Source organism: Pygocentrus nattereri, chromosome 28 (genome assembly GCF_015220715.1).
Source record: "Pygocentrus nattereri isolate fPygNat1 chromosome 28, fPygNat1.pri, whole genome shotgun sequence".
Taxonomy (NCBI): domain Eukaryota; kingdom Metazoa; phylum Chordata; class Actinopteri; order Characiformes; family Serrasalmidae; genus Pygocentrus; species Pygocentrus nattereri.
The window spans coordinates 6,720,735-6,736,490 of NC_051238.1; the positions used below are offsets into that span (position 1 = coordinate 6,720,735).

Sequence of the window (15,756 nt, forward strand, 5' to 3'; positions counted from 1 at the left end):
TTACATTTACAGAGAATACAAGATTTGTGTTTATAGCGTAAAATGCTGGTATTTTAGTGCAGTAACCCAGTGTCAAATAAATAAATGAATTCCAGAGCTTCCCTGTAGTAATGGCTTAAAACACCTCGGTTTTTGATGTCCAAAGCATGTGGATGAGAGTCTCCCACCTAACATTTATGAAGTTTCCCCAGCAGGTGCGTCAGCACGCAAGCTGTTTTATTATTTGTTATTTAAAGAGGTAACGGCTATTTGTCAATTAGAGAGTGAACCCACACCAGCAGGATCTAACCAGTGCACGTTCGAATGTACAATAGAACAATTCATTACTAATTGATATCGAGTACTCATTACAGGATTTAATAAAATCAGTTAATGATTGGTGCAGTATGTTTAACTGTAACAGATTTTTAAACAGATCATTAAACAGAAGGTGAGCATCACAAAGCTTGTACTGCCAGTAGAGTTCATGTTTAAATGCATCAATTTTTTAAAAACTTTTCATCGAGCCGTGTCGACGTACATATTTCTTTCGTCAATAATATCTAACCTGTAGTTTTAAAAATGACTCAGATTTCCAAGCTATAGTTCATTATTCCAAAGTCTGAAGGCCTACGTCCATTATAATCTCACATAAAACTTTGCGAGCTGCTGTAGAAATGTTTTATAGCTTGTTTTTTTTTCTTCTTTTTTGTCCAGCTTTAATGGGTGTAAGCAGTCTTTGCAGGCACAGAGCGGTGGCTTATTTCTTGAGAAATATGTCTCAGTACATTTGTCACTTTGATCAGAATGATCTCAGCTTTGTGAATGAGCTGATGAAGGATGGATCTTCAAGCTGTGTGGTTGGTAAAGCAGGTGGAACAGCTGGCCTGGCTGAATGAAATTGCCATACGTGTTTCAGGGCCAGGAGGCTGATCTTTGATCCTTTTTAAGCCCTTAAATGAAAAGATTGAGCAGCTTGGTCAAAGCCTGAATGCTCGTGTCTATTTGATCAATGACCTGCAAGGTTGACTTTCAAGAATTGCTGCTTCTCTTGCTTGCTCACTCTTTCACTCACACATACACAAATGTTTGTATACAACTTCTATTATACAGAATTTTTGTATGCTTGTAAGGGATCATATGTATTATAAAGCTGTAAGTACCTGTATGTAATAGCACTATATGTACTGTGAATGTGAGTACTTATAATGTACTGTCCTACATGTATTGGATAGTATGTGTCACAGTATATGTCGGCATATACTATCTATCTAGCTATCTATCTATCTATATGCAGTAAGAATTTCATAAGCCTAACCCTAATCTTCTTGGGTCGTCCTGAGCTTTGGCAGTAATCAGCACCTAATATTCAAAGCTTTGCCCTGTGTAGGGATCCGCATCAGACACCCGTCTTGAAAGCAGAGGTCAGAAGTTGACCTTGAATCACCACCATCATACATGCAGTAATAAGTCCCTGGTATATTATCTAAAGAGGCTCAAATTGTTAAACTATCTGTTGAAACGCAAGGTTTGTGTTGTGGCTGGAAGTTAAGGTGTAGGTTTAGGCTTAGTTTTAATCAAACTTATTAAGGGATGCACTGATTTAGGACATGTGGGCTGAAGCCAAATCTGATGTTTTTCATGTATATATCTGCCAATGCAAATTTTATCTATGAACGTTTATAAAATTTAGAAACTGTGACATCTGCTTGGATTACCCTTACAGAGAACACAAGGCTTATGTTTGTAGAGTGAAAAGCAGTAAAATGAATTTTAGTGCAGTAGCCCAGTGTCCAATAAGCATTCTCCTTCATTATCAAATATCGTTTTTGAAATATTGGTCAACTATAAACATTTGTCCAACGCTAAGCTTGTTCATTTGGTGAACTGCTTCACTTCATCTACCAGGCCCACTAGCCTCTATTAGCAGTGGGATAGAGGGTATCAACGCGTTAACCGTTGCTTGATAGATGTGATCTGACTGGAGGTATGAAGGCCATACTTTGTGCCCTAGTAAGAGTTCAGTATGGCAGAGCACTGCTTAGATATTGCTGTCTTGCACCGCGTTAGCACGACGTTCGCTGCTGTGAGTGAACGGGATGTCAGGCGCCGGAGCTGAGATGGTGTGTACTGCCATATTTTGACAGTGGAATTAAAAAGTATAGATATAGTACAAGGATGGGCTGACGAAATGCATTGTGGTGTTATGTTCAAGTAGTCACCAAGTAGTTCAGGTTTTTTGAAGAGAAGAAATGTTTATCCTGGGATGTTTTAGGTTCATTCGCCCAAGGGCATTTATGTTGAAGAGCCTGAATACAGGTGGAGTGGTGTATTTTCTGTGAAAGAACAGAGGGCTGTGTTTTTAGCTGTTAGCGCTGGTGAGGCTGCTGCTTGTTGCAGGACCAAAATGTGTGTTAGTTATCCAAGTTTCTCTCAAGAACCCTGAACATTACAATATTTTGTGGTTCACATGTATTGATTAGCCTACACGTAACAAAAAATATCCAAATCCCAAAATTAAAAGCTCAATACCCACGCAACAAACGAATATCTGAATAGTCGATTATTTGGGTCCAACCCTAGAATCTTCCACCAATTTTATTACTAAATTTCTGCGTAAATAGTCGCTCTGTTCTGGAGAAATTTAGAGTCAGAAATGTTTATAGTGCTGGTGATAGGAACCAGATGTCTGTAAAGTTGCCTTTTGAAAGCTCAAGCATAAAGTTAGTACTTAAAACGGTTATGAATATGATCCCTGATGGCTGAGACATTGCTTTGCAATCAGATTTTGGTCATGATTTTGAACGTGTATCGTTTTTTCCAAATCCATTTATGGCAGATATGAAACATGCAAGGTGTTATAAAATGTTATATACTATTTTATTTTGCTTTATTTTTATTATCAATGTTACATAGCAGAAAAAGGTTTGGATAGTAAGTAAAATGGCTATATTTGTGTTTCAGACCTCATGACCTCTGATTCCTATCACTGCCACTGTAAAGACATTCAGAGACCATTTTAAATTTCTCCTACAGTCCACGAAATCGCTCCGAATGACTTTTATGTCTCAGTGACAGTGATAGAATTATTCTTTCTGATTTTAAAAACACAACTCTTGAAAATTTCATAATGTTTATTAAAATTATATTGTTTTTGTCCTGTGTGTCCTGGTTTTCCTACAGAATGCGACAAAGGATTTTTGCCCTGCTAATGCCTGAAAATAAACACGCACCCCCCATACACGCACACTCAGCCCCCAGTCAGAGCAGGCCCACCCTACAGCGCAGTGATCTCATTGATGGGGGAAGCGAGGCTGAGGGAGACTGCCAGCTCTCTGGTGCCAGAGCAGCAGCTCTCCAAGCATTAAGAGCGAGCGAGAGTGCAGGGCTGTCCTGCAGTATTTATAGACACAGCTCCTCTCAGCCAGGCTGCCATTATCGAGTATCCACCTCAAAGGCACGACACTGGAGCTCCTCCTGAGGAGCGTGTCTCAGAAGCAGATGCCTTGGGGAGGGCAAGCCTGATGTTTTGTTTTTTATTGTTATGATTTGGTTGTAATGGGGCTTTTTCTACGGTGCAGAACCTAATAGGTGAGCACCTATTACCTAGTAGGCGAAGCAAAGAACATCTTAGCTTGATGAACATCTGTTTATGCTTCTCAGGCTTCTGTGACCTCACAAAATAGTGAATTCAGGATTGGCCAGTTTTTGTAGCTTAGTTTTTTTGTATTTGGACTGAGTGACCAGAAACACTTTCATTTAAAAAAGTAAAGAAAATCTATTATTATTATTATTATTATTATTTTTCCTCTCCAAGATATGGGCCTGACTGAAGATTCAGTGAAATTCAAGGGAAAAATATACACTGAAGTAAAAATGGAACATTTTTGGAGCATATTTGTTGCCCACAGCATGCAAGAATATTTTTTCTCACAGACAAAACCAACTTAGATCTGGACTTCCTTCTCTGGGCGTGATGGCAAATACAAAATGATGTACAACCTCAGAGGTTTATGGCGAAATGTACTGCATCACTTTTCAACAATGTTATTAGATAAATTCACTTTTGTATTTGGGTAAAGTCAAGAAAGTCCATCACTCTGCCTTGTTTGATTGCCGCTCCAACACTCCTCCATGCCCGACTGCTGCCACTTCCCAATGAAATCAGTGGGGAAATGAAAGGAAAGTTGCTCTACTTTAATGTAAATGCAGTGTAACTCATCATAGGCTTAGGTTAGAGCTGAGGGTCATGGAGGTAGGGTGGGGGGTTGTGGATTTGGAACCAAACCAGCTCTGCTCTCTTTAATGAGGAGCTCGAGCAGAGCTAATCTACAGAGCATTAATTCTCCCCTGGTCGACACTGATCCAACAGGAAGAGCACAGGCCAAGGTCGCTCTAGGATATCGAGCAATGTAGGTTCAGAAAACATCCCGAGCCCTCGGCCCAAACATTTGAGCGCCAGATATCCACCCCAGACGGCACGTCACCTCCAGAGGAGGAGGGCTTACAGTTCACCAAAGGGCTCCTGGCTATTTTTGAAATAAGGAGAAAGGATACATGGAAACTTGTCTTGTTTATTGTTTTGACTTTAAGTCAGTATTTAAAGTTAATATTTTTCAGATTTACAAACTTAAGTATCAGATTTGACTGTAATGCCTGTCCTGAAGTTCCATCTTCCTTCAAAGTGGGGCGAGTAAGTAGTAGTTGTTTTTGTGCATTTTGCAACCTAAGATATGAAAAACTTGCTGTATAAATAAAAAATCTTTTGTAATGTTTTGTATATCATTTATTTTTATAATATATATATATTTTTGTGTATGTCGACTTACATAGACATTCACATCTGCATATATACAGACATACACACTGAACTCATTTTTCTGTTCCTGTTTTTATGATTGTTCTTTATTCTGTGCTCTATTTATTGTATTTTATTTTACTTTTCCCTTACATTAATACTTAAGTCGTTGTTGGTCTGTGTGCCGTCCATTCTGTTACATGTCGTACATGTGTTCACTCACCAAGACAAATTCCTTGCATGTGGAACATCCATCATTCCAGTTTTGATTCATCTTTATCGTCCTCTACCTGTTAAGGCAGGTCTACAATACATGATTTTTGCCTGATTTTAACCCTGGTTTTAATCCTGATTTGCCCCTTGCACCAATTTTCACAATCTGAAGCGACTTTTCAGGTCAGGAGCTTGATAGGAAGCGACTTACTCAGGGAGTGATTTCAAACAAGCCGGTAAAAGAGCTAGAAGAGCGGAGTCACTCTGAGAGCTCCCTCACAAAGTTATTACAGGAAATGGTCATGAATACTCTGCCTGATATCTGAGATGCTGTTTTATGTTAGTCACAAAAGAAAACTTGTTGTATTCAGATTTACTATTGTTTAGTAGTAAATACTATAAAAATGATTAAACGTGTAGGTTTGCTGGTGGTTTTGTATAGTAAAAAGGGGGGGGCTATATTTGTGATGTAGACATTGACACCTGGTTCCTTTCATCATCACTGTAAAGAAATCTGAGTTGGTTTCAATCGATCAATCAGCCGTTATTAAATCTCTGAGAACATTGTGGGGACTCTCATTTACAGGGTTGCAGAGTTGATCCAGAACAAGGGATTGATATGTCAGAACATCAAATAATAAAAGTAAATTTAATATAAAAAAAACTCAAATCAGGTCGGTGTACAAAAATGAAACCTTAATAATGAATAGACAAAAATACAATAAAAATATAAAACAATAATTAAAACAGCTCAAATGTAAAAGCTAATGAAATAAAATTATTTTTATTTTATTTTTAAAAAATATTAAAATGACTAATAAAAGTAATCAGAAAATGAGAATATGAATAACAGTAATAAAAAATAGGTAAAACAGTTGCAGGCAGATTGGAGGTGGTTAGAGAGTAAAAGTTTAAAATGACTGAGTTTCCTCCCCAGTGAACCGTCTCAAATCCAGCCACTCCGAATGACTTTGCTTATGCCTCAACCGCTGAATTACACAGATGTTTTGAAAAAATGGTGGAATTCCCCTTCAAGATTTAAAAAAAATAAAAAATCCCTTCCAGTGCATAACACTGTTGTCCAGTTACATGACCACTAGCTCTAGCACAGTGTCCTTAGGGAGCCTCTCCCTAAAAACTCCACCACAGTCTCTTTGTAGTACTTAATAGGATCCCTGCCTTCTTTTGCTCTTTGAACAGTCATTCAGTTTTTATGCCCCAGCCTCAATTATTTAAAGTGAGAGTTCTTCTTTACAGTCTTCTGAACAGGGTTTCATTCTCTCCACAGCTATCAGCTCTGTGGTACAATGGAAATAGGCTACATTTAAATGTTTGATAGTTGTTTAGTTCTCCCGATCAAGGGCTTGTGGGAGCTTGTGGTTTTGTAAGGGGGGGGTGGTTTGTTGGTTGGAAACTCTGCACACACAGCGTCTCTGTGCTGTAGGTGGGCGGCAGATTTTAGTGGGTTGCTTTCTCAATCCCTGACATTTGCAAAGTTATGAGATCGCAACATGATCAGGAAAATCCTCTGCAGCGTGAGCCATATGGCCAACAGTGGTTAACCTGAGGGGGCCCCTTATTTTCATCGGTTTATCTCTATCTGCTCTCAATCTCCCTGTCTCAGTTTCTCTGTTTCTATCTGCTTCTCTCCACCTCTTTCTGTCTCGCTCTTGGTAACTTGATGTTTTTGCCTCTCTGTCCTTCTGTCTTCCCCTGCCTCTCTGTCTCTTCGCTCTCTGTCCATGGTGTAGAGCTTGAGGTTTTTTATCTTTTTATTATTAATTTAAAATATGGCAGGCAGCAAGTGTTGGTTGGTGCTCTGTCTCCAAAAAAGGAAACGGCTACCTACAAAATTACTATTCAGATTGTCTGGCCAGGTCATAGTCTGTGATTTTTCGAAGTATTCAGGCTTGAATTTGCAGTGGTTTATTCATCCCTCATTCCTAACAACCTAACAACCACCAAAATGCATGTACTCATTTAGGGCAGATCCACAGGCTTCTATCCATAGCCACTCCTCTGGGTGTCGTCTCTTCCATCGTTCTTCCTATAGAGTTTAAAACACATCCCACATCCCATGCACCCTGGCAACTGCCAAGCAGTAATTCAGCAATGCCTTTGCAACTGCCTAGCAACACCTTAGCAACCACCTGGGATGTCATAGTAACTGCTGTGCAACCATTCTGTTTCTAGTTTATAATGACCTTTTCTGCAAGTCCTCTTTTGTCTTTGATTAATAGTGGTATTGAGCTTAAGTGGCACACATGAAGATCATGTCACCTCTTTATTTTGTAATACTGATATATTTCTTCTTTAAAAGCTATTAAGCTTTGAAGTTAGCTCTATTTAATAAAAGCACTTCACTTAAGAGAGGCATCAAAAAGTAGTCTATGATGCTGAAACTGCTCAAACACTGTGCTACACTGCAGGAAGGCCTACACAGTTAACATCACATAATTAGAAATGGCATCAATCTGATATCTGTATCAGGCCATTATTAGCAGAAAATGCTGGAAGGGATAAAGAACAAATGTGATCTAGGGCTGCTACCAAGGTTGGGTAATACTTGACTGATTTAATTAAAATAATTGAAAAAAGAAAAGCATCTCAAGTCATTTGTACCGTCACCCATTTTTATGAAAGCATGCTCTTCCGTTCATCAGTCAAGTTGGGTTTTGTTTATGAAGCTAAATTGTCATTCTGTAGTTGACGCTGTGCTCATGTAAGGAACTCCAGGTCTAAAAGGAATTTTTGAAAGCAGTTTTTGCAAAGTGTCACATCCTGTGTTTTGTCCTGTAAACATTTTCTCTCTAATATCACTGGGATCCTTTGAAATTACAACATTGTTAGTGTCAAAATATGAACATTGCTACATGTAAGATAATGCTATGTGTACTGAATTCATGTCATTAGACTAGCAGCCTCCTTAAAAGCCATGCAAACCAGCACGCTTTCAGTTTACCTTAGCCCTACAGTCTGACCTACACTCAGGCTACACTGCTCAACATGACCAGTTTAATCATCTTTTTAATAATGCACTGAATGCGATTATTTATTTATTTTTTAAAATAATGTTTAATAATCTTTTTAATGATGTTCTGTCCACTTTGGAGAAGGCTGACAAACCTCAGAGATATGACTCATCGAGCAGTCCTACCGAACGTGCATGTATCATTAGTAGTTTAGTCACTCAGTGTTTTAAGCATTTATATTGTGTGTTTAATGTTAATTCAGTACAAACTCAGCCTAATGTCACTGTTTACTCTCTGATTAGGTGATTCTGACTATCAAAATATCCTCATTATTCTTTTAAGGCTGGTAACATTTTCTACTAAGGACATTTGCCAGCTTCCTGTTCCGCCTTAAATAACACAGCATTTATGTTCTGGTGCCTGAGGCGTTATAATACCTGCTGCATTTTCAGGTGGAACAGGAAAATTCTGTAAGCTGTAAAATAAAAAAAATAAATAAAGCTGTAAAATAATAAACTGACTGCAGCTTTCTAGTTTTAATGCTTGCAGGAACGTTTTTACCTAGAGCTTTTATGTACTGACTCTATTAGAAGGTGATGTCTGTTTCTGTCCTGATGCTTTTCTTGCTAGCTAGCGTGCTCTTCACTATTTATATCCAGCAATAAATGAGCGCATGGGGACTAGCGAGCCATCTGTCCACAGCATAAAGAAACGTAGTTAAGACTTGTACAGTTTAGCTTAGGTTTGTGGGTGTAAAGCGATTTTTAAGCAACCCTAAAGAAGTGGCTATACAGAATCTACGGACATCTCTCGCTCACTCACAAGAAGTGAACAAAAAGTTGTTTTCAGTTTAAGACCCTGTAGTTTAAATATGCTTTTTCCTCTGCTCTCCTGCTCTGCCCACCACTAACACCTTAAACACTCTCCGCAACCTGGTCAGGATTGCCAGATTGGACAGAATCCCCAGGGCAGCATTTTGTGCCACTTGCTATGACGATAGTTGTTTATAGATGTTTTTCCATTAATTTGCAATATTTTTTTCTTCAGAGTTCCACTGATAACATTTGCATGGGCTTATGTATCAGAAACAGAATAACCATTTTCCAGCCTGTCATTATGCTTTTGAATCAAACAGGCTGCAGACTGACATGTAAATGAGCCTTGTTCTGATTGGTTGCTTAGTGTCATGCCTTATTCGAAAAGCAGTCTGGGCTGAGACACTCCTTAAAACGTGTGACGTGCGGAGCTAAACCGCTGTAGGCTGATTAGGCAGATTTGTTTGCACGGCGCACAGAAACACTGATTTTAAACGGACTGTTTTTGCAGCTTGATTTCCATACTTTGTGGCAAAAAACATTCTATCCAATCAATGTTTGTACGACAAAGATTGCTTACACACTTTTTTCCCTTTAATATAGGCCCTTTCTAGTTAATTATTTAAATGAAGCACCTTTCAGCTTTCCTTCTTATGGAGTATTCAGTTCATTGGGATAATGAATGGTGTAGTCCTAGGCTAGAGGTTAGGGAACCATCCCCAGAGCCGATGCGTGACTGCAGTGCCCTTGAGCAAGACACCTAATCCCCAACCGCTCCCTGGTGCTGTGGATAGGGCTGCTCACCTCTCTGGGCAGGCGTGCTCACTGCCCTTGTGTGTGTGTGTGTGTGTGTGTGTGTGTGTGTGTGTGTGTGTGTGTGTGTGTGTGTGTGTGTACGGATGGGTCTAATTCCTCTGTGTGCAAACACAGTTGGCTAATGGTTCTGAATTCTATTCTTCTTCTTTCGGCTGCTCCCTTTAGGGGTCGCCACAGCGGATCATCTGTCTCCATCTTGCCCTATCCACTGCCTCCTCTACTTTTACACCATCTCCATGTCCACCTTCACTACATCCATAAACCTTCTCTGAGGTCTACCTCTTCTCCTTCTACCCGGCAGCTCCATCTCCAACATTCTTTGACCAATATATCCACTATTCCTCCTCAACACATGTCCAAACCATCTCAACCTGGCCTCTCTGGCTTTATCTCCAAACTGCTCCACCTTAATATGTGGGGCAGCTGTGGGCTAGAGTTTGAGGAACCAGCCTTGCGACCGGAAGTTTGCCGGTTTGCTTCCCTGAGCCGACAGTACATGACTGAGGTGTCCTTGATCAAGACACCAAATCCCCAACTGCTCTCTGGGGGCTGCAGATAGGGCTCACTGCACGGATGGGTTAGATTGGGGAGGTGAAATTTTTCCCATTGTGGGACTAATAGGGGTCTCTTAATCTTATTATTCCATAGAGTATTTGTAGAGTGAAAATAAAAATATTTGGTAGTTCCAGCAGTAATGTGATCTCTCCTGAATTAGTGGGGACTCACACTGTGTGGTGTTATACGTTACAATCAAGGTTTCACCAAAGGGAAAAGTGGTATTGTGCCAATATTTATTTGCAACCCTTCTGCTTGTGGTTGTTTGGTTGCACTGGCTAAAAGAAAAAATAGCTTGGTATCTAACTACTCCAGTTCTCTAGGAGTCCCGTCCAGAGTGTTTTGTTTGTCCGAAGCATGTCAGAGTTTAAGGGGAGTTTTGAGTGTGTTTAAAAAAAAAAAAAAAAAAAAAAAGGTTGTCCTCTGTTTTCATCTGTAAAAAAAAAAAAGTCTAAAATGAAGAATGAGAGAGGTGTTTTTAAATGTTGTCAAGTCAGTTCCGACCACATGTTTCTCCAGAATATTCTGTCTTCTGTTTGTGTCTTTAGGTCCCCTAATGTCTTATTCATGATTCCTTTGATTGTATTCATTCATCAGTAGCTGGTCATCGTCTTTTACTTTCAACTGTTCCAAGCATCATCATTTTCAGTGAACTAGTTCTTCTCATTATACATCCGGAATAAGAGCTTCACTTCTGTCTGGGCATCGAGTGGAAGATGAGGCTTGATTTGGTCAAGTATCCACTTGTTTGTTTTGTCATCCAAAATACTCACACTCGTACTTCACCAGCTTCAGAGTTCAAAGCCATAAATATTTTTACATCCATAAACAGCTGCAGAAGACAGCAGCCTGGATGATTCAGGCGCTTCATTACATTTGAAGAACCTTTTCAAGCTCCTCATGTCTATATGAGCTCACACTCGCGGCCCACTGTTTATGTAAAACCAAGATTGGAGATTTAGATTGTGGACCTGGGTGCGGACGCTCATGTAAAGATGGAAAAAAACCATGATAAATTTCACTTGTTGGGTTTTATGGCTGCTGCTGTTCAGTCGTGAGCTGATGTTGTGCCAGTTCTAGTCATGCTGTTGGTAAGGAAGTGATGGGATGCGACAGTGAGGCTGTTATTTCTTCCTGAGTCCGTGTGCTGTTACAGGTTTTGATGAGTCAGTTTCCTGGTTGCTGTTGCCGTCATCATTGTTGTTACTGAGCGAACGCAGCAGGTTAAAGTGCAGCCGTGTGTGTGTTGTATGGGTGTGTGCGCATGTGTATGCGTTCGCCTCCTCCCCGTGGGAATGACACGGGGCTGATCAGGTAAATCCCTTCATAATCCCCCGCAGAGCTGAGCTGTGTGTGACTGCCGCAGCTCTCTCTCGCTGGCCCGCTCGCTCGCTCCTGCCCCCCCCCCACCCCCCCTCTCTCTCTCTCTCTCTCTCTGCTCTCTCTCTGCTCTCTCTCTGCTCTGCTCTCTCTCTGCTCTCTCTCTCTGCTCTCTCTGCTCTCTCTCTCGCTCTGTCTCGCTCTCTCTCTGCTCTCTCTCTGCTCTGCTCTCTCGCTCTCTGTCTCGCGCTCTCTCTCTCGCACTCTCTCTCTCGCGCACTCTCTCGCCCTCGCCCTCTCGCCCTCGCCCCCTCTCTCTTGCTCTCTGGCAGTGGAGATGAACAATATGACCAACACTTCTTCTGGCGAGTGTTGAGTGGAGTTGAGAAATATTTGATCCACATCCCAATATTTATTTTTTTTAATTTATTTATTTATTTTTACATTTTTAAAAATTAAATCATTTATTTTTTTAAAAACCTGTTTCTTTCACACTTCCCTTATGGACATGTGAGGACATATTTGCAAGTGGAATCAATTTAAATCTAGTCAATATGTCTAATATTTCTAATTATGAGATTGTAAGAGTATTAGACGCTTAGTAAAACTGTTTATAGATGTTTTAGACTTTTGTGTTGTCTTGACTGTGAAAGTTTGCTTCTCAAGCAGTATTTCTTTAGAGTCAAACATTATTTTCTTATGAAAAGCAAAATAATCTACCAATGTAAGATGGTTCTTCTGAAAATGAGTAACATGTCTTCAAATAATACTAATAGTTCAATGACAAGCTCATAATGAGAACTACACCTGTTGACTAGATTTAGGAAGGCATATGGGATATATTTCTCATGTACGTGACAAAACTGCTGTTGCCGATAAACGAACGTTTAAAAATGGAGAAATTTGGAAATAAATCTAGCGGTATTACAGAGATTGATTTCTGTAGGGTTATCAGGGCAGGTAAATGAATGAAATGCTGCTGTTTATGCGCAGTTTAAGATATCAGATTTAACCACTGGTCTGATGCCAGTATTTATTCATTTGTTGAAGTTACTGCCAATATCTAGATTTAGGATCATTTCCTTAATGATTTGGCATTTGGCACATGATTCGTTTCCCTAAACACTTCTTAAACAAACTAGACTGACGGTCTTAAATAGCAAATATTCTTGCACAGGGGAGGTGGAGCTTCCCAGCATTCAGACCGTTTTTCATGTTCTGTCGTATTCAGTGCATTTCAATGCATTCATCAGAAAAAAAGTGCAGTTGTTTGCTTAAAAGGCTCTAAAAAAACAAAAAAAACAAAGACAGTGTTGTAAAATGTTGGTGTAACTATGAAAATGCCCCCTTGTTGTGGAAGTATGTGCATGTGTACATTTTTTTAATGTTATTTTGTATTCTGTATCATTTTAAGTGATTTCAGGTTTGCTTTTTGAAACCGCCTGGCTCTCAGCGTCTGGTTTAGATCTCTCTCCATTCAAGTACCAAAGCCTGAACTTTCATGCCTATAAATAACCACCAAGTGGCTGCTGAGTAGACAGACTTGGCTGTAAGCACTTTGTTAGTATGAAACAAATGTAATTTACAGTTATGTTTTTCTCTGTTTCCAACAGAGGGAATTCCTCAGGTCTTTTACTTTGGGCCATGCGGGAAATACAATGCCATGGTTTTGGAGCTGCTGGGCCCCAGTCTGGAAGACCTGTTTGACCTCTGCGACCGCACCTTCTCCCTCAAGACCGTCCTCATGATAGCCATACAGCTGGTGAGTCTTTCTGTTTGGGCATGCTTCTGTTAGGAAGAGGAGTTGACCTATCCATGCTCTGCCCACAAGTGCATTCTTCTGTAGCAAGTGTTGCCTGGTTGAACAAGCTTTATGAAACGTTTGCAGAAATCTCTTTCAGCCGAATGAGTTTAGAGTCAGTACATATTGTTGGGTTTTCCCGTTGGGATGAAGATGATACTTGATTGCAGGACAAAGATTTTAAATAAATGATAGAATGATACACAAACGTAATCATTTGGTCAAGAACTCATTTGCACAGAATAATTCCTCCTTAGGTTGTCATCTTGGATAACATACATAATACCATATAGGTGCAATACCTAGTATGTGGTCACCATTGCTAAAACCCTGCAGGTGGATCAAGATCAAACAACGTAGGCCAAATTGACCAGAAAAGGCATGAAGATATGTGTGCACCTCTTCAGAAAATAAGAGAGGAGAAGATTAGCTGGACTGGTAGACAGAATCCATATAACCTGCACATCTCTAATTCGGAGCATTCCAATGAATGAGATTTTACAAAAACTAATACAAACTACCACCAAAACTGCCAAAGCTCTTGAAAAATAATCTCCGTTAAGCTGGAGTAGGTTTTTTATTTGCCAGCTTCTTATTGGAATTTTCTCTTTCACCTTAAATAGAGCAGCAGTTATGTTGAGGCACCTTATATGTTGAATGGCTAATGAATAAGAAGGCAACATCATGTCAGAGAAAAATTGTAGATAGCCTGTTTAATTCAATAAATTTCTTCTTAAATAGGAAGTACCTTAGATATTCGCTTGGAATGTTTAATGAGCAGTTAATGAGCGGCACAGCGGAGCTATAATCAGCCACCAGAGCTGCTATACTTTTGAACACGTCTCACTGGCTCATCTTAAGGCTGTGGCCCAAACCAAACACCTTCTACACTAGGAGTGCACTTCTAATAGTACTGCATTGCTTTTGACATGCTATTTAGTGTGCTAGTATACAGGTTGGGATGCAGAAGATGTACCACAGTGGGAAGACTTGTTTAGCTTGTTTTAGATTTTAGCTTTTATTTGTTCTCATTACAGCAACACATCAAATAAAATCAAGGCAGTACACTCAGATATATTGACTATGATTATATATGCTTTACATTTTAACTTTAAAGTGAGTTTTCTCCCAAAAAAAATCACGTTTTACTGCCTTTGCTGGATCAGGTGTGGCTTTATTTCATAACAAACCAGCGCTGTGCTGCCAGATTAACTTGGAGTTTGGCACTGCAATTATGTGAATACTGTGCGGACAGGAATACAGTAAAGCTGTGTGGGGTTTTTTTTTTTTTTTTTTTTTTTTTTTTTTTTTTTTTTTTGTCCTGATGGATTTTCTTGCATGAAACTTTGAATTACACAGAATATATTTTAATATTTCTGGACATGAAAATGGTAGTGCACTCAAATAGTGAAGTCTCATGAGCGAGTGGCAGTAGCTTAGCAAGCTGCAGCATCATTCATCACAGCACAGGTTCTTTCCAGCACACTGAAGCTCTTTAGATAATAAAGACTCTAATCTGAGGGAGCAAACCTATATTTTTGTGTATGGAGCTGTTATCTAAGCTACGTTTACTTGTTTATACTCTCCTTGTTAGCACTATAAGCTAACCATAATTTTAGTAAACCAGCTAAAACAGTGTCACGCACCACAACACTGGGTCAGTTCTCTCTGTGATGCCTCGTCACACGAGTTTAGAGAATATGGACTTAAATCTAAGGGAGAGATGCTGTGTGTTTGTGTTTTTGTGTGTGTGTGTGTGTGTGTGTGTGTGTGTGTGTGTGTGTGTGGAGCTGGGGTTTAAACTATTCTTATTCTACTACCTCAGTAGCACCAGAGGCTAACGTTAGCATTGTGAGCAGAGTTAAACAAATTCACCCACCACATATTCACAAGCTTAGAGGATAAAGACTCCAAACTGAATGAGTGAAGTCGATTGACTGGTGTTGGTAAGACAGCAAGACCTGTTCTGTGGTAGGTATTATTAGCCTGCTAAGCAACCCACTGTGCTACCATTGTGGTTCAGTGTTTACATTTATGGCATTTGGCAGACTCTCTTATCCAGAGTGACTTATAATGTGATCATGTTACACAGGTTGGCGACGGTAGTGTTAGGAGTCTTGCCCAAGGACTCTTATTGGTAGTGTAGGATGCTTACCCAGGCAGGGGATTGAACCCCAGTCTGCAGGGGTGTTACCCGCTGCACTATACCAACCACTCATCAATTGAAAATCTTGCTATTATATTTTCTGATTATTAATATTACATTGGGAGCCTGATTCTTCTCTGCACCATCTATTCAACGATAGAAGGCTGTATTTGCCATTTACCAAAAGTAAAAAGCAAAGCATGGTGAGAAGGGGTGTAGAGATTGGGGGCAACAGGACATTTCCATAATTATGCATATTCGTTGTGCATATTTATAAATCTATGTTCCTAATGAGGGGTGTGTTTTAGGAATGCTTAAGCCATTTTTAGTAGATTCATAGG

General features: G+C 39.7%; 1 protein-coding gene across 4 annotated transcripts in view; it reads left to right on the forward strand.

Annotated features, from left to right (window-relative positions):
* Positions 1-15,756, forward strand: part of csnk1g2b (casein kinase 1, gamma 2b) — a 63,837-nt gene that overhangs the window by 32,079 nt on the left and 16,002 nt on the right. For all 4 annotated transcript variants that reach the window (XM_037535861.1, XM_037535859.1, XM_037535860.1 and 1 more), the window contains one exon: positions 13,082-13,230. In XM_037535861.1, coding sequence (XP_037391758.1) covers positions 13,082-13,230 — 149 coding nt within the window. The remainder of the gene's footprint in view (positions 1-13,081; positions 13,231-15,756) is intronic.